The sequence below is a fragment of the Zootoca vivipara genome, chromosome 1 (assembly GCF_965207765.1).
Source record: "Zootoca vivipara chromosome 1, rZooViv2.hap1.1, whole genome shotgun sequence".
In the NCBI taxonomy this organism is placed as follows: Eukaryota; Metazoa; Chordata; class Lepidosauria; order Squamata; family Lacertidae; genus Zootoca; species Zootoca vivipara.
The window spans coordinates 100,972,752-100,992,605 of NC_142582.1; the positions used below are offsets into that span (position 1 = coordinate 100,972,752).

At 40.0% G+C, this 19,854-nt stretch overlaps 1 protein-coding gene across 6 annotated transcripts in view; it reads left to right on the top strand.

Annotated features, from left to right (window-relative positions):
* AKAP6 (A-kinase anchoring protein 6) overlaps window positions 1-19,582 on the top strand; it is a 257,193-nt gene extending 237,611 nt beyond the window's left edge. For 5 of the 6 annotated variants that reach the window (XM_088671520.1, XM_088671525.1, XM_088671513.1 and 2 more), the window contains one exon: window positions 10,141-15,159. In XM_088671520.1, coding sequence (XP_088527646.1) covers window positions 10,141-13,470 — 3,330 coding nt within the window. In that variant the 3' untranslated portion in view covers window positions 13,471-15,159. Of the gene's footprint in view, window positions 1-10,140; window positions 15,160-18,608 lie in introns of those variants that run through there. The other variant, XM_088671516.1, reaches the window with a different exon arrangement.
* The last annotated feature ends 272 nt before the right edge of the window (window positions 19,583-19,854 follow it).

A 19,854-nucleotide genomic window follows, 5' to 3' on the forward strand; every position in this document is an offset into this window, starting at 1 on the left:
ATAAAATTGATTCAATTTATCTATCTATATATATACACACATATACTAAATTAACAGCACAGTTCTGACCAAGTCTACTCTAAGTCCTATTGAATTCTAATGGATTTACTCCTAGATAAGTGGGGTTAGGATTGCAGCCTAAGTAACAATGACATTTCTCTATAATGCTGACAATGATTTGTTTATAAATGAGACTTCAGTGCATTTATTTAGACTGTAGGAGTCTCTGTTTTTGTAGTCCATTGTTTGTTAATACTGTGAGAGAGTCCGTTAGATAGCAATAAAAGGACATAGGTTCTAAATTTCAGTTTAACTGTTTTGGATTACAGTTTTGAATGTCTCTGATTTTGAATTTTGCTAGAATAACTGCTACCCTCCCACACACTTGCTTTGGAGTGAGTTCTATTGATCTCAGTGGTATAACTTCACTTTTGATTTTAATCTGTGCCAAGGGGGTATGCTCACAGTATGTTTAAACAGAAACAACAAAATTGAGGATACTTTGAAGCTCTTACTTCTGAAAGTAGATACCAGTGTATTAAAACATGAGTAAATGGTTCCTGTGTTTTCACTTTCAGGACATCTTAGCATCTAGCTAAGTTTGCATCAAGTAAACACTCAGAATTATTGTGACATTATAATATGCCAAAATAGTCCAGCATATGTTAGCTATTTTGATATTTATTTTCTTTGCATTTTAGCATTTGTCTATGGAAAAAATACACTTTTGAGAGAGGATGCCTAAATAAGAATTGTGTATTGTTGCCTAAGTGTGTGTGTGTGTGTGTGTGTGTGTGTAATTAGATGGGTGGACTGACATAAGCACATACACAAAAATCTACAGTGTACCTGTTTCCCCATATATATTTTAATGTACCTATGTGTTTCTATATATATTTTACAGTAAAATGTCACTCCCGAGAAAGGTAAATTGATGGTTATGTAGAATTTTTCATTTTCTTTATCTATACAGCATTTGTATCATCACAGGAGTTCTAATCCATATTCAGGTCTCCATATTTGGTGTGCAGTAATATGTAAATTACCTAGCCAGCTGCATTAAGCAGTGTTTGTTTATTCTATTTCTTTTGGCACTGTGTGCACCTGAACCTCTGCCAAAATAAAAAATAAAAAAAAATCCTGGCTGCTTCAGGGAACACTGTTCTGGAGAAGGGAAGTTTTGAAAGGAAACAGGCACATCACAAATGAAACTGCACAGTTTGAAAGCATCAAAATCAAACCAAACTTTCTGTTCCTGGAAATATTGGTGTTTACAATGTAAAAAATGATGTGTTTGTTATAATATAATGAGGACACTGAATCTCTTTAGAAGGCTCTGTTTGCACTGACTCTGTAAACAAAGATGCTCCACTGAGAGGCTGCTACATTTGGCAGTTGGCTTACAACGAGTGAAAGATGAACATGGGAAGTTTAAGGGAAATAATTTCAACACGGCATATTCATTTCTCTGAATGTGTGGCATTTGAATGTGTTTGGACTTGGACAGCTGTGGAGCTTAAGTGTTTAAAAAAATGGCATTAATGATGCATGGAGCAGCTCTCTCTGCTTATGTTGGCAGAGTCCTCCTTCCAGTCTTCCAGTCTGACACTTCCTCTTTTATCCAGCCAGCTAATTTCCCCTCTTTTGTGAGGAGTAACTGTTTTCACACTACTGCTTACCCAGCAAGCCTCCTCATTGTTTCATGCTTAATTATCTTCTTGAGCTTCACCTTCTCAAGTGAAGGGAAAGAGGCTTGGGCCTCCCCATGACTCTAATGAAAGCTCAGTTTTATAGATGCACTGTGTGAATAAATGCAGTGTCTGATCTAGCAACATAATAAATGAGTTCCTAAAGTTTATGGAGTCCTCGCTTATGCAGTCAGTTTACTCAGCAATGTTGAAAGATGCCGAATTTTTGCAGTTCAAAATTATTAGGAGTACAGTAGTACTGCTATTATTACTAGGGGGTGGGCAGCTGCAATTCATCATGGAACTAGGAGCCATGAACATACCCCCAGAATGCTACAGATTGTACAAAAATACATCACATTTGGTGCACACACAGACCTGATACACTTAGATAATGGGAAATTGTATCAATGCCATTAATACTGATATTTGTCTCCCCTGTTGCTATTACCGGTAGCTGTTAGTGCCTCATTTGCTGTAGACATATTGCACCTCATAGGCCGTGTGTGTGTGTGTGTGTGTGTGTGTGTGTGTGTGTGTGTGTGTGTTTCACTACAATTATAGCATTGGGGGTTGTAGTACTGGAACTGCTGTGCAATTTTGGTCATTTCTATGACCAAAATCACTTGCTTGCAAGCAGAGGGATGTATTCAAGCCCAGGCTCTTGGTGCTCGTCAGTTTTCTTTCATAAGTAGTGTTAGCTCCTGGCCCCTATATTTTGCAGTTCCACACTTAGAGCACACTTAGAGCAATTGCAAGATGGAAGGCAGCCTTTTTTAAAAAATAAAAAATAAAAATACAAGCAGTTTCTACAAGCAATACGGCAAGCACCTGAAACAAGCAATATGGCTCTGCCTTCAGGCTTACAAGGTAATTAAGATAACATGGAAAAGGAAAGAGGCGAAGAACTATGATAACTGGCCTCAGAATACTATCTTAGTCATACAACTGACCCTCTTTTGTTCTGCCAAGGAGATTGGAGTGCATAAGCAGGCTCCTTTGTAGATATTTATTTTTTATTTTTATTTTTTTTTCTAAAACAAACTTCTATCCTGCCCTTTGTCACAATACCCAGGGTGGGTGCAACCAATAAATACATTAAACTGTCGACCCTTTTACCCCATGTGGCAAGCAGTGTCTCCGGAGCTTCTCAGGGATAAATATTCCAGACTACCCAGGTTGGCCATTGGCTCCCGCGAGCTCCAAAAAGGTGCATCTTCCTGCTTGAGCAGAACTTTGCTTGAAGAACAAGGCCTGTGTATATTGCTGGTTGGTGCTGACTCTTCTTGACTTGTTCTCGAATCTGCCTTCTAGTTTTCCCTCTGACCTGGATTGCTTCTTGGTTGTGCTTCTTGGTTTTTTTCTCCAGTTCTGCCTTCTGGTTTGGATTGCTCTTTAGTCCGTACTTTAGCTCCTTCATCGCTTCAGACTGCTGTCTATGGAACAGCTCTGGCATGTCCTGAGTGAATGATATTGCCCACAGAGACAGGGGAGGGTGACTTTTGCTGATCCCCTGCTGCAGCCCTCCACACCAAATTCTGCCTGTGAGTTGAGGAGCTAGAGAGGAAGGGTGAATTGACAAAAGTCATCTCCCTTCCAGCAGTGACAGCCTGTCCACGGAAAGCAAAGTCTGAATCCATCCCAGGGTGAGGATATTTACGTGTTTCATTGCTGTTGATAGGATACACATTTGAATAGGATATACCCCATTCACATTCTTGAACAACTGGTTGTGCATAAATGTGCTTTTAAGGCACATCTAGCTATCTTGTTTGGTGGTGGTGGTTGTTTTTTGTTGTTGCTTTTTCTTCCTGTGAATATCCTTTATTGTACTTGCTTGGAAGGGGGAATGCATATATTGCACCTGAAGCAATGTTGAGACCAAAATGACATTGAAGCTTGAACACACAAACACATACATAGCTGTCATGTAACCCCTTGACAGATGAAAAGCAAACTATAGAGCAGCAAAAGCAACTTCCAATAAAATGTGCTGTGTTTCCAGATGTTATCAACACAAATAAATCCCCTCTTCCTGTACAATTTGACACGTAAACCAGTGATTGTCACTTAAATTGATTTAAAATGTGATAGAACAGAAAGTAACCACTGTTTTCCACAGTCCTTCCTTTTTTGAAGTCAGAGTGTTAACAGTGCTTAAGACCCAGTACTTACTTAAATGGCTACGCCCCACGCAATTTGTGGAAATTGTGAAATTTTCTTTGAATTGTTTAAGTGACCAAAATTTTAAACAGGACACCCATGTGTGTGTGTGTTTTCTGCAGTAAGTATTTTTGACAGTTCCTTCCCTTCCCTTGAACATTTGCAAGGGGCTTTAAAGGTTAACCAAATGAGTCTCTGGCATGGGCTAGGATCCAAAAAGGATAGTAGATGGATAAATTGATTTTGTCATCGCGCCACATAATTCCCAGTGCAGACCTTTATGCTTGGAGCCCTGGAATGAATCATTCTGGTGACAAACTGTTTCTTGCAAGAAATTACTAGTTGGAATCAGAGAAGCATGAGCAGAGTTCTTTTCATGCAAAAAGGGGTTTTCTACCCATACCTTTCTTGTACAGCTCCATGTGCCCCCGAAAAATAAGTTTACAGCAGTATCAAACAAATTCTGTAATCAAACAGGAAGTTTCCTGTTCTTCCATTTTAGCCAAATGTGAGTTGCTGCATTTTAGCCAAATGGGGGTTACAATCAGCAGTGTAGCTAGCCGCTCAGGTGCCCAGTGTGGAGCCTGCCACTTGCAGTTGGGGGCAGGCAGAGCCACCCATGGGGGCGGGGTGCACTGTGTGGAGCCTGTCCACCGCCTCCCCCTCAGCTGGAAGGCGGTGGGCAGTCGCAAGCCCCACGCTGCGGAGCCTGCAGGCACCCAAGCCACCACGTCACTCCTGCAGGCCCCACAGTAAGTGCTAGCCCCCCCCAGTGTGGTGCCCAGTGAGCCACGTTTCGTTACGTTTGTTGACTGAACTAAAAAGTTTCATGAGCCCAATTTTATTATTACTATTTTTTAAAACTCACATTTTTGTCATTTTGTAACCCCCCCCCCCCCAGTGATGACACCTGGGGTGGACCGCACCCCCTTCCTCCACCACTGGTTACAATACTACAAATGGTCTTTGTTTGATGTCCCAGGTTTTCTCTTGATTCATGTGAAAGAAATATAAATTGAAAATTAAGCTGCATTTGCTTTTTCAGCTGTGGATATTGGGGGTGTGGTGGAGTTGGGAAGGGGCAATCAATGGAATAGGGAACCCAGCTAATGGCCCATAAATTATTTCCAAATAGACAAGGAAATGAGATTTTCTCTTCCTTGAGCTTGCATATTGAACATCACAACATTCCCAGTTGCTGCTCAAATGCCCTTTTATCTTTGTGTTTCTTATTATAAGATGTACCTCAATGCAATGGATGATGGATCACTGTTACCATAGTTGCACAAAATCAGATCCTTTACTGAGATCACATGGGTTGTGGACACCCTGCTGTGGTCGATGATGCTATCCAACCATGTTTACAGACATCTAACCCTAGCATTCTTAATTGACCTTTCACAAGGATGCGGGTATAATTTAGCGGTGGAACACATACTTAGGATGAAGAAAGCCCAAAGCTTAATCCATGGACTACGAAAGACTAGCTGAAACCCAGATAGTATAGTACAGACAACACTGAACCTAGACAGACCACTGCCCTGTCTTAAAGCTGAATACGAGGTTGGAGCCATGCTTTGTCAAGAGCTCAAAAGGCTAATTATTTTCAATAAGAAAATTGATTTAGAAAAAAAAAATGTAGAATATATACTTCATCGTCTCTCACAGCATAAAAATGACTCCGCTACTTCCCTCTAAAGCTAGAGTGATTTCCATCACATTTTCTACCAACAAATGCTAGTAAGGACTATGAACAAGTGAAGAAACTAATATAATGACTGAATTATAGTTGTGGGTACCTGCATTCATTAAATTTTTTAAAAAATATATTGTGTGTCTGACTCTAGGATCTTTATTTTCTTTAAAGAAAAGTAAACACAACATTGCTAATTAGCTTCTGCTTTAACTTTAATTACAGTAAGTATATGAATCTAATTGCTCTTGCCTCTAGAGAGCCATAGTAAAGCGCTGCATTTATACACATTTGTGGACCCAAAAATGTTGCAGCATGAATGTCCCTTTACAGTTGCTGCTTATTAATGGTGAGGTGTAGGTGTTGTGCAAAGAGGATAGCTCTCGGTTTGGCTGCAACACAAGGAGACCCATTTAGAACAAAAACACGAGGGCTGCAGAGGTGAAACGGGCACTGTAAACATGATTGCTTCCCTCAGAAGAAGTAACTGGCATGCTGGCATTTTTCAAAAGACAAAATCATTTTTGTTTTTCATTGTGGTTCATACATTCTTAGAAGTGGGGGATGGCTTCTTTCATTCATTTTGCTTCATTTCCACAATGGTTTATCCAGTCGTTCAGAGTTGACAACTAGTGTAAGCGAAAGAAAGGGTGGTTGCTCCAATCACCAAAACTCTTTGTTAATTGTCCTCACCCTGTAAAAGCATATGAGGTGCTTATGCTACAGGTCTGTTCTGTCAAGACATAAAAGCATCTTTATTGGAATATTACATGAATAGGGAGTTTTTACCTATTCCTTGTCCCACCTGCAACCTGCCACACCATTCTGGAAGCCCCTGCTTTGCTCAACACTATGGAGAAAAATTTTATCCAGCTGCAGAAGGAGGAGAACCTTTCTTTCAGCAGATCCTGGGATCTACAGTCCAGTGGGTGGTGTTCAACTAATTTTTACTCAGGGTATATCTACTGAAATTAATTATTTCCCCATGTAAAAACTTTGAGCAGTTAAGTGACAAAAAGTAAGTTTTGAAATAAGTGATCCCACAATTAAAATAAATGAGTTGAGGTTATGTCATTGTTTCTGTTCTGCTGTGGAATCTGCATGATGTACAGAATAAATGAAGCAGGCAAAAGCTGATTTACAGCAGCAATGTTATCTTCCTTGCCAGAAAGTGACAAGCATTTTATATTTAAGAAGCGGGTGGGTTCTGCAGGTTCACAAAATTATGGAGTCTGTTGATAGTTTTCTGTCCCTTCAAATCTTAAAGAAGACATTCGTTACTCGTGGTATGCACCTTGAAATATGGAGAAAACTTCAGTGATGTCTCTGTATGCATGGAAGTTTTATGTAGAAGGTTTAAGAACTTATAGCCCTTCGGAGCTTTGCTTCACTAAACAATAGAATCCCAGTATCCCAGAATTAGAAGACATCTCATGTGTCATGCAGTCCCATCTACTGCAAAGTGTCCAGTTAAAAGGTCAAATAGGCAAATTGGATAGGAGTAATTTCCCATCATTTCTCATTGCACCACATCCTTTGACTTCTTTTATTTCACAGTTGAATATACGTCTTAAAAAAGAGGGGAAGGGTTCATCAGATTAACTTTAAATGTTGCATACATAAAACCAACAATTTCATAGGAAGGCAACAATTTTTTTCCCTACCGTCTTGCTTCATTATTCAGCAGTTTCCCAGAGCAATGTCAGCACAGGCAATATATGAAATTAATGTAGTATTTGATTAGACGATTGATGGATTGCTTTTACAACTAAAGTCTTTCACATTCATTAGTCATACTAACCAGTCATTAATACTGCTTTTATCAGCAAGCAAACAAATGGAAATTCAAATAAAAATTCAGCAGAGTTGGGTATACTCTATACAAAGGAGCTGTTATAAGAACTTGTATAACAGATGAACATTAACACCCAGGTTGGGTGTCCCCAGGAATCTCATCCACGCTAAGGTCCCTTGTTGGGAGTGGCTTATGATTTTCATGCCTCCCTGGCAACCACGGGTCTGTCTCAGTTGATATCTGGCCCCACCCACATAATACAGCACACTCTGAATTCGGTGTTTTGTGTTAGAAACCTGGTGTAGTTCCTTTGTCAAGGGCAGATAACAGGATGGTGTGTCAAGCCACAGAGAGCTGCTTATTCTGAGTCAGACAGTTGGTCCATCTAGCTCAGTACTGTCCACACTGACTAGCAGAAGCTCTCCGGGGTTTCAGGCAGGCAACATTCCTAGCCCAACCTAGAAATGCCAGGGGTTGAACTGAAGAACTTCCACATGCATTGCAAAGCAGATGCTAAGGTAACTCCAGGTGGTTTCCTGATAGTTTAGCAGGAAGTTTCTGCTGCCTTGGCTGGCAAATCCCTTGAAGACACCCCTGCAGTGGTGGAGCAAGCCCAGTGGGCGCGCATGTGCCCTGCCCCCAAGGGCAGGGCGAGCCGGGGCAGGGACAGGACGCTCCCGGGACAGGACGCTCCATGGGGCCTCCAAGGAGTCCTACAGCTGATGGGGAGGCAGTGGGCGGACCGTTCCGGCAGCATGAAACCTGCAGGTGTCCAAACTACCGCGTCACTCCCAAGAGAGATGTGTGGCTCAGGTGTGCTGCAGGCCCCATGGTGAGTGCTGCCTAACATTTTGTCACCCCCCTCAGTGGTGACACCCGGGGCAGACTGCCCCCACCCCCACCCCTTCCTCATCCTCTGCTCCTGCACCTCTGGAATGGGGAAATAGATCATGCAATTGCTGTGATTACTCCTGAGGGTCATTTCCTGCTGGTTAAGTTCAATGGCTTTCTGTGGAGCTTAGGTGATGTGGAGCAAAGCGAGTTATCCCCTTAAGCAGAGCTCGGGTTGTGGAAGGGTTAACAAGATATCCCCGGGTTGTTGGGCGGGTCAGTTTGGATGGCCACATGAGTGGTTGGTGGTTTTGCTGTTGCTGGGGAAAGTGTTATGTTGCAAGTGTTTTGATTGAAAGCCATAGCAGTATAGATTCTTAGGAAGCAGTTTGTGTTTCACTTTTGCTGCTTACAACGGCTGCTGAAGGGTCTACCCCATGACTGTGATGGCTGCAAAAAAATAAAAATAAAAACCCTTTCTTTTCCACCACCATTGCATACAAAGAGTCTTCTAGTAGAGCTCTTGCATGTGACAAGAGGTCTGTTGCATCTTCCTCGAGGAGGAATGGGTGATCCATAGCGGTGACGAACATCATATTAAGGCAGAAAGTCGGGATATAAGCATTTTCCCTATCAAAAATACTATACACTTTTAAAATATTTACTTTTTTACTTGGCCTCCCATACATTTACAATTCAGATAAGCTTTCACATTCAGATAATAGATAATCTTTTGAATAATTGTTGTTACTAATGCTCAGTGTATTGTACATAACCCAAAGACCATCTTCCAGTTTGGGTTGTGTAGCATTTGGCCTCCAGACTGGAAATTCCCTTGATAAAGCCAGGTTGAAATGTTAGTATTTTATGTTGGGGAAATGGGGGCATCCTAGCAATTCTGTTGCTGGTTACTCTCCTGTTTAAGAAAGACTTCCTGGCTGAACTGACAGAGGTAGCCACATATCTCAGGACATCAGCAATCATGCTGAGACTTCCTGTTTTAGTGTGGTGTTGCTCAGGACATCATGGCTGCCATGAGAAGCATTATACTATTACCACCATATTGTACTACAAACCAAAAACATGTAGGTTATAGTATCTGAGCATGAAGGGGATTGTACAGTCTGCTCTGCCATTGTCAGATCGTTACATGGTTATAGTTAGAATAGTCGCTCCTCCCTGTCTCTAAAAGCCAAACTACATATGGGACTAAATTTATCACTTTGAAGCATACTGGGTTGTGGAGTGGGCAGGAGGGGCATTCAGTGGGACCACAGCATGCAGTAGGGGAAATTTAACCTTGGCTCTCCAGCTGCAATTGTAACAAACAAACAAAAACCCACTGTGTCTTCTACACAGATAATCCTAGGCATCCTAAAATTAGCACCAGTTTCCTGAGGAGTTTGTGGTGCTAATCCTGTTTGTAGCTATGGGTGGGGGGACAGACAGTTGAGTCCTTGAAATACACTGCAGATTGGCACCTCACCAGATCCAATACCAGCAGCCTCAACCTTGAGGTTGGGAGCCATTAATTGGACATGGCAGAATAGGCTGAAGCTGAGTCTAGACGAGATGGAGTTTATGGTGCATGGTCACCCCTAGATTCTAGAGGAAGAAGGAACTGCTGTTTTTAATGTGGTTCATCCTTGGTTAACCAGGTATGAGAGATTCTGTTGAACTCTCCACTGTTGCTAGATTGCTAGTTTAGCAGCCCAATGCCCAGTGAACTTCATAGCTAAGATAGAATTTGAATAAGCTTTTCTATGTCCACACTCTGAATTTTACCTATTGCTCTTTACTGTTATTTATTGTATTTCAGTAATTTATCTCTTGTTTTATGCAGCATAGCAAAACTGATGAGAAATGGGCTTTTTACAAGGAGTAAGGAACTTTGTATTGACTTTCAGTTATGGAGGTGGGATGTACTGTTTGTGATTTAACTGATTATTCTATTCCTCTGTTTTTAACAGGAATCCCTGAATGTTATCGATCCAAGCTTAATGGAGCTGAATGGTACAAATGAAGATGCATTAGAATGGGATGAAATGGATATAAGTAATACGTTGATTAGCGTTAATGAGGAATTCAATGAGCTTGATCAAGAACTGAAGCAAGATGACACAAAACTGAACTCTCCCTATGAAGCATGTGGTAATAATGACCATCCCAAACAGGAGGAAAATCCCACCGTACATGAAAATTGCCTCAGCAGCCCAACCATTACAGCATCTCCAGGTCCACAAGTCTACCAAGTGTACAGCCTTCACAATGTAGAGCTATCAGGGAAAAATCATATATCTCTAATGAAAAAGACATCCAAAGCCTCCACACTTACACACTTGGACACTTTAAGGAAGCATGTGAATAAGAACTCTTTGTTGTCACCAACCAAACATTTGCCAGAACTAATGGGCAGCACTACTTTGACAAGCCCACAGAATTATATGTACCACAGTGGAAATGTCAGTAGGCATTCTGACAGTCAGAATAAAACAGTCAATGGAAGTGAGGCAGAAGCTATTCAAAATCTTGATGTCCATTTGCAAAATGATACTGATAGAAAGCAGGATAATTCTGTGACTAGCATTTCACATTCCCAGTTAGGGAATATAGTTGATGTGATAAAACAAAATTTAAAGCAAGAGGATGGGGAGATCCATTTTAATTTCTTAAATACTTCCCAGTCAAAGTCCAGCGACAGAGATATAAACCTGGGCAGCATCACCCAACAGGGCTCTGAGGGTTCAGAAGAGTCGCAACAAGGAAAACACAATGTATTTACATTTTACGACTATTCATACCTTCAGGGTTCCAAATTCAAGCTACCAATGATAATGAAACAATCAAACTCAGAAAAAGCACTTAAGCAGGGTAGCTTGCTTCATGGCTTTTATTTTGATAAAGTCCCCTTGAAATCTGAACATCAACCTTTAGAGTTCAAGCCACTTGTATCTACAGATGAGATTGCTTTCTCAACCAACTTGGGTGATGGAGACCCCAAAAGATGTGAATTTGTGGAGGATTTGAAGAAACTGAGCGACCCAACAAATGCAAAGCTGTGCCCAACTTTATCTCATAGCTCTTCTTTAGACTCCCTTTCAGTGACAAATGAGTTGTTTAGCTCAACTGTTTTTAGAAGTGGAGATGGGCTTCATCGTAGCACATCCTTGGAGAGTTGTCTAACACCCTACAAAAGCAATGAAGATCTTTTTAGTTGCAATGGCTCTGGAGACCTAAGTGGAAGTAGTGATTCAGTGGGGGAACTTAGCAAAAGGACCTTAGACCTTTTGAATCGTCTAGAAAATATCCAGAGCCCTTTAGACCAAAAAATAAAGCGTAGCATCTCTGATATCACACTCCAAAGCACTTCTCAAAGAATGTCCTTGGCTGGCCAGTTGTCATTGGATATTGCGTCCTCTATTAATGAAGATTCACCGGCTTCTCTCACTGAGCTAAGCAGCAGTGATGACTTGTCTTTGTGCTCTGAAGATATTGTACTGCACAGAAATAAAGCACCAGATTCAAATGCATCATTCAGAAAACACCTCAGTCGGTCGGTAGCTGATGAGAGCGATGTCAACGTTAGCATGATTGTTAATGTTTCCTGTACCTCCGCTTGCACTGATGATGAAGACGATAGTGATTTGCTATCAAGTTCTACTCTCACCTTGACTGAGGAAGAGCTAGGCATTAAAGATGAAGATGATGATTCCAGTATTGCAACTGATGAGGATATTTATGAAGACAGCAATTTAATTTCAGGACTTGACTACATAAAGAATGAACTCTATACTTGGATCAGGCCAAAATTTAATCTGACAAAGGAGAAGAGAAAGTGCAATCTGGATGATGAAATCCAGGGCTGTAAGAATTTAAGAAGTAATGAGACTTTGAAAGCAAAAGATTCATTGAGCATTGAAAAATTCTTGAATGATTCCATACGCAAGCTTTCAAAAAATAATGGCAACAGTAAGAACACATCGGAGAGCCATGATGAGTCAGGGACAAAAAGGCAAATGAAAAATGATGGCTTTCAAGTTTCCAAAGATCACTTTGTGGATGACATGGAGAATGGAAATGTTACTATTACTCAAGAAAGTCCAAAGGAAGAACATATTCAAAATTCAACTGCTGCCATGAATGTTAGCCCACTTAGTAAAGGAAGTGAAAATGAATGTTGTATATGTGAAGCATTTACTGATAGTTCGGATGATTCACATATGGACAGTAAAGAGCCAGCTCAATTGTCAAAAATATCCAGCTCTCATAAAGAATATAAAAAGCATATTCAATGTGAAGGCCATTCTATTATAAAACCTTTTACAGAATTTGACTCGGATATGAAAAGTTCAGATATGGCATTACCAAAATCACTACCAAATGATCAACAAAGCAGAACAGGAATTAGTGAACATGGTGGAGATTGCTGTGCATCTTTAAAATCAAATGAAGCAGAAGGAAATGCATCAGCTGGCTATAATGATTCATGTTGTAGCTGTGAAACTGCTGCTTTTGATAAAAGAAATGAGGAGGATTGTTCAGTGCACAACTTTGTGATGGAGATAATTGACATGGCCTCAACAGCCTTAAAGAACAAGTCTCAGCCTGAAAGTGAACCAGCTGTTCCACATTCATTAGCCCAGATCAGGGAAAAGGTTCTAGAACATTCTCACAGGCCCATTCAACTTAGAGAGGGTGATTTTTATTCGTACCTCTCACTTTCTTCTCATGACAGTGACTGTGGGGAGGTAACTAAATATGTTGAAGAAAAAAACAGCACTCCAGTCCCTCTAGACTTTGCGGAAAATATTGAATGCTTTTTTGAAGCCTGTCCTGAAGATGAACGAGTGGAACAGCAGGAATATCTTCCTGACAGTGAAGTGGAAGTAAAATACGAAGCCCTGGATTTAATAGATGAACCTAAAACATCTGCTGAATGTAGTGGCTTTTCTTTCTTAAGTGAGGAGATGGACATCAGCATGCCTGGCTCTCTTAGCCAGATGATATCAGATAATTTAAGTTATGCTAGTGAATCTTTGAATTTGGACATCCCTAATGAATGTCCAGTTTTAAATTCCTTCCCAAATAACTCTAAAGAAAATCAACCCAGAGAGCCACTTGGGATCACAAAGTCTGAAGAAGGTTTTGCTTCCTCTATAAAGGCCTCAGCTGAAGCCATTCAATTAACGCCTGATCACTTGAAAGAGAAGGATGTTTTGCACCAGGACACTAAAACTCTTACATGTGAAGAAAACCTCCTGCATCTTCACAAAGAAAGGCACATAAATACACAGAGGTAGAATGTATTCCTCCATGGACACACACATTGTTTCATAAAGAGGTAGGTACTGAACACTACGAGCTTTGCTTATTACTGACATGACTATAATGAAGCAGAAAATGTGTGGCCTTTCAGAGTTTTCGAGTAGATCATAGCATTGTGTCTCTTGAATTAAAAACCATTCCAGGCCACTTCTTTTATGTTTAAGATACAGATACAGTCTCAGATAAACAAGCATCAGCTGAGAATGGCAAATATGCATTCAGATCACTACCTTTATTTGTCAAGATTCACAAAAGCAGGAGCTGATCCCTAGCTGATCACTTCACATATTTCCTTCTCTGTGGAAAGCAGCTAGTTAAATACTATTTTCAGCTGATGTGAGCAGCATTCATTTTGTACTTTCTGTGCTCAAAAAAGAAAGAAAGTAAGAACTAGCCCTTGTGTGATTCAAACTTGTTGGCTGCATTTCCTCAGATGTTTGTACTATGCAAAATTACCCAATGAATCCAAGAGAGAACAGTAGCAATCTTCTTTCTGCAATGCAGCAGTTATCACTGGAAGCAGATTCAAAAGAGATGCTATACTGTCCCACTATGTTGGGGAAAGGAAGATGGGAGAGAAACTGGGTGTTACACCTAGTATATTATGGGCTTTCCTCAACAGCCCTTTGCTTCCTATCTGCTCAGAGACAGCAAATTAGTCCAGACCATGAGGGTGGATATAGCTGATCCTGTCTCTGTTGATGAGGAAGGAAAGTTAAGAGGAGATGATCTCCACTTGCTCTCTTGGTTCTAGGTTACCCAACTCACTACAGCCTTCTGTAGGCATTCAGGAAAAAGGTTTAACACATTTGCGGTGGGCAGGGGACAGCAATGAGTGCACTAGGTCCCCACCCTCATCCCCATCCCCATCTGTGAGTTGGATTGTGGCTGTCTATATTGGAGTGTTTCCTGTAATCTTGGAGGCTTCCTGTGTGGCGTAGATCACTGTAAAAAGCAAGGTTCCAAATCACACAGGAAGCCTACATAAGTGGAAGCACTCTGCAACTCAGCAAGTACACTTGTTCCTGTTCTCCGCTCTGCCACACACATTAGATTAGCCAGTTTCTTAAATGCCTGGAGAAAACATGTAAGACAGGAGAAAGGAATAACGCATGTAAATGCACTATCTAAAGCTATTCCTTTCCGGTGATGGCTATATGGGAATGTAAACTGCCCTACTGAAATAGAAAAATTACCCTTCTCTATTGAAGTACAGGCAGCTTGGAAGAGGATAGTGGTATCTTTCACAGGTGCCTGAGAATGATGTGATCCTGCACCCCCATTGCCCTGAGCTGTAGAAACAGCAGGAGGATGTCACAGTTAAGGGAGAAGTTTACCATTACAATGTTTACCATTTATGTGACACGGGATATATACATACACTCTACCACAGTGGAATCAAGTAACACCCTGATCAAATGCAGAGAGGAATATTAATTTCATTGGCCTAACTCTGCAAAGGATTGTGTTGAAAGAGTCTGTGGCAGTTTAAGGACTAGCACCTTTGGGCTACAATCCTATACATGCTTGTTTGGGAATAAGCCTCATTTAACTCAACAGGCTTATTTTTGAGTAGACATATGTAATCTGATTCTATTGTTATTGTGGTTTAATATTTCTTGGACTACAAAAACTTATGTCACAATAAACATAATGATTTTTGAAGTGCCATAGGTCTCTGTGATTCTTTTTTCCCTGCCAAAGACAAACACAGGTTTCTCTTTTTACCATTTGTTTCTGCAAAGATAGACAGTCTTTTGATGATAAATCTATGTTATATGCCCTAGTCCAGTTTTGGAGTTCCCTGTGTGGATTATTTGCTGGTTCAGGAACTCTGAGCATAAACTGCATGTACATCTAAAGGAGGATATTATCTATATGCATTGCATTGCTTTCATTGGGATACACATCCTGATGTGCACCCCCATTTGAATTTAGTATTTTATAAATGCCTTTTAAAGTGCAACTTGAGCTGGATTCTGGGAACATGTCCACAGAAAATTGGTATTTCCAGTGCAACCTCGGTTCCTGTGAACTTATTTCATTTCTTGTGCTATCCAGCATTGACAAAGTACCATCCTATGGGCCCATTTTTCCACCTCACTATCTGTGATCAGAACACTACTATTTATTCACACTGTATTTTAACAACACTTTGTGTAGCGAAAGCAGTTTTGCAGTTTTTACACAAGCACCATTTGTTCTGGAGAAATTCCAACATGGCAACTGCTTGTGAACTCCTGAAATTAAGCTACTACAGCCAGCTCAACCCCTGAAAACACCCACTTGTGTGAATTGTGCAAAGACAGCATAACATTAACATTCAAGTGAACTACCGTTGCCCATTCACCCAGAGTAAGACCCACTGAGTTCAATGGGGCATACTCCCAGGTTAGTCTGTATAGCAAGGGTAGCCAACATGGTGCCCTCCAGATATTGTTGAACTAAAAACCTCATCAGCCCAAGCCATCACTGCCAATGTTCAGGAATACTTGGAGTCATAATCCAACAACACCTGTAGAACACTAAGACTGCCCTTGTGTGTGGGATTACAGCCTCAAGATGGCTTTATGTGTGGAGGTCCAGGTGAATTTTGCTGGGGCTCAGAGTACTGTTTATGTTACAGTGAAAGGAATCTCTCTGCCGAAGGCTCTGGTATCTGTATTTTCAATGGATTCTAGAAGTCCCTTCCCCCCACTGTAAGAGCTTAGTCGATACTTTAACTTCATCTCTCAAGCTATGGGAAATGAATTAGAGGCAATCTATCCTAATTTGTTAACTTATTCAAATAACAGTTATTATACTTAACTATGCTAAAGATTATCTTTTTGGTGGCAGATTGTTTATTTTTTTGATGAGCCTAATTACTGATTTTCCAAAGGTAATTTACATTTATTACTAATACATCTCTTAAAATGTGACAGATAAATGTTGTTCCCATAAGTGTATTATGAAAAAAGTTACTATTTAAAAACACATTATTTAATTTGAAAGATAAATGGCAAACACCATTTTTTTTCCTGGAGCACCTGTGCTGCTAAGCTCATTAAAATGTGTGATTTTATGTGGAGCTGTGATACTTAAGAGAAAAAATTATCTATGGTATATGTGTACCCTAAAAATAAACTCAGTTTGCAAAGGTGACAGTATGCATATTTACCAACGTAGCTCAACTAATTTCACATGATTTTTGCTCCAGCTGCAAGCCAGAATAAAGCTGTTGTGAGCAAATCTATTTTGCCACTGGATGTATCTAAGTTGTAATCTCATTCTTTTAGCACCGTGCTATAAAATTGACCATTAAGCAAAACTAATAGCAGCTTTGAAAAGTTCTATATCAGGAGTGATAATTCTATCCTGTCATCTGGTGTGGTTTAATACTGTACTGTTGTTGCTGTTTTTAATTTCCTCATGGAGGTGAAAGCTTCCAAAGAATAAATATACAAAGCAGATGAGATCTCACACTCTTCTGTTGTTGCGTTGAGTATGACCCATGACCCTCCCCACCTGTATAATTTTTTTAGGAACATAGGAAGATGCCTTATACCGAGTCGGAATATTTGTTCCCTTTGTCTAGCATGGTTTCCTCTGACTCTGGCAGAAGTCTTTCCCATTGCCTGCTACTTCATCTTTTGAGCTGGAGATGCCACAGATTGAAAGTGGAACCTTCTTACATGCAAGCATGAGCTCCTCCACTGAGCTATCTCCCCTTCCCAGTGGTAGAGATCCCTCTTCAAGCAACAGTGCTAGAACTGGCCACCATTTGTACATATGGAGCACAGTTGTGGAGGCAATGCGTTTGCATAAGCCAGATCCCACTCAAATATCACCCTCCTGGGTGACTGATTCCGGTTCATATGTGTGTGTTTGGGGGGGGGGAGGTTCCTGTATCCTTCATTATATATCCTCAGACAATCACATATCCCAGCAAATTTGTTCCAGGATGCCTGATTCCAGGCAGTAATACTGCATAGTAGCCAACTGACTACTCAGTACTCAGACCCACTGAAGTTAATTTATGCATGTTAGTCACAACTAGCCAACCAGTTGTTGTTTTTTAATTCCCTAATATAGATGTAAGTTCAGATGCTCGAAATGCATAGAGCACTAGGGTGAGGCTTTTTTAATTGAAAGCCCACTACAAGTTTTAAGAACAGGCATGCTACAAACTTCCCAATGATGCATTAGGCTCCAGTTCAAACCACATGCCTGTGCTTTTTTTCCCTTTTACAATTTTGTGCAAACGCCATTTTCTATAAAAATAGAGAGTTACAGCAAATAAGATCAAAGCTGAAGGTACCTGGATAGAAGCAGCTATTTCCACTTAATTTGGAAGGCATATAATGCAAGCCTGGAGTGCCTCCTCGGAAAAGCTTGAGAGAGGTACTTGGTACTAATCTCTTAGCTGTATTCTGACGGTTATTTCTTCATAATCCTCATCATAAGATTTGACTCTTTGTTGCATAGATTAACCCTAAACTCCGGGCCATGAAAGTTCTACCTAATGAAAAAGCACTCATTGCTCTCGCGATATATTAATGCAGTATCTTATATTTACAAACTGTTTTTGTGAGTCCTCTCACTTTGTTAACTTGCTTGTTTTATTCTTCAGGGAACTATAAATGATAACTTAAATAGTTTATGTAACCTACTTACACCCCAAGCCTAAATAGATTACTTGGAAGTAAGTTCCCCTGATTTTAATGGGACTTACTTCTATGTAATGGGTTTAGGACTGGAGATTATTTTGGTTGGTTGGCCTTTATTGAGTCATGCATTCCTATTGATTGGTACACTTGCAAAAGGCAGAGAAGGTAAGTTCACAGGCACCTGAAAGGACAGGATGGAGGGAAAAGGTCAGGCTTGATTATTTCCCCTGTGCCTTTTGAAACTAAATCTTGTTTTATAAAAATCAATGAGGTTTCTACATCAATAAAAAGACATCTCTCTGATAGTGACTTCAACCTCAGGCTGTGAAAAATTGTTTCCTGTCATTTCTTATTTTTTTTGCATATAAGTACATTTGCATGAGGTCATAGAATAGTTATTTTTGGTTGGTCTGAAACAGGCTTGTGTTTCGTAAATGCTGTTACCTTTTTTCTTTTTCTTTTAGAATCTTGGCTGCATTTCAGGTGCAGGTTCATCCTCTAAACTCTGGGGTGACCTCTAATTCCATTGTGTCACTGCCTTTTGTTACACCTGAATCCCAAGATAAATTTTCCTTCCAACTGTGATTTGTCCATGTTGGTTTTGTGACCAGGATGCATATGCTGGTCCTGTTTCAATTTTCACTTTTGCTTTGTAACAAAACCATTTGCTTTCGTATGGATTTATTTCCCAAGCTACCTCTTAACAAGTTACCCTTCCAAATTTGTATGTCTCTGTTTTTACTTTTCATCCACAAAGTTTTTGGGTTTTTTAAATGATTTTGCAGTTCCACGGAATGTATTATTATTCTGGATCACCATTTCTGAATTGTAAGTGTCAATTATTCTCCTATTTTATGTATTAAATTTGATATTTTATGTGTATAATGCATATTGTTTATTGAAAGTATTTTATGTTCTAGAATGGGAATTTTATTTGATTGCAGCGAAAGGAAAAGTCCCACATGCTCTTGAATCAATACAGTGGAAGTTACGCAAAAGAAATACGCATGCATCCTTTCATTTTAATTTTACAAGATTAATCTATGCAACACTTCAAGAAACAACTACACAGTGTTGTATATTAAGAACTGTTAACATTCTACTGAATTAAGTACAACATTTTGGTTTTCTACAATGCTTCTTGAGGTGGTAAATCAGAAAAAAAAACCACATTTTAAAAAATTGTGCCTTGCTGTATTTCTTATAACATTTATTAAAAAGCTGCTTTCATAGTAAAATTATGTTGGTTTGAAGGAAGGAAATAGCAAGGTGTGAATAATTTCTGTATATATGTATAACCAAGTGTAAACATTGATGTATAATTACAGTATAAAATGCTTTAATGTTTGTGATGCCCAGTGGTGTGGAAAACATAAGCCTTAAAACCACTAGATTGCATGATAATTAGAACTGGCATAATAAATGTAGTTTACTAGGGAAAATTCGGAATTGGCTCTCATTTACCTGAATCCTGTTTAAAAGCAAGCAATGCATACAGTTTCTAATAAGTATCTATTTACTTATACAGTCCCGGTCAGTTCTGTGTAGGCAACATAGGAATGTATAATGAAGACACCTAAGTCTATGTGCAGGGCAAACACTGAAGATTTGCCCAAACATCTTGGCCATTGCATTCAAAAAAAGTTGTCTCATTTATTATTGTTATTGCATTTCTATCCCGCCTTTCCTCCAAGGAGCTCAAGGTGGTAT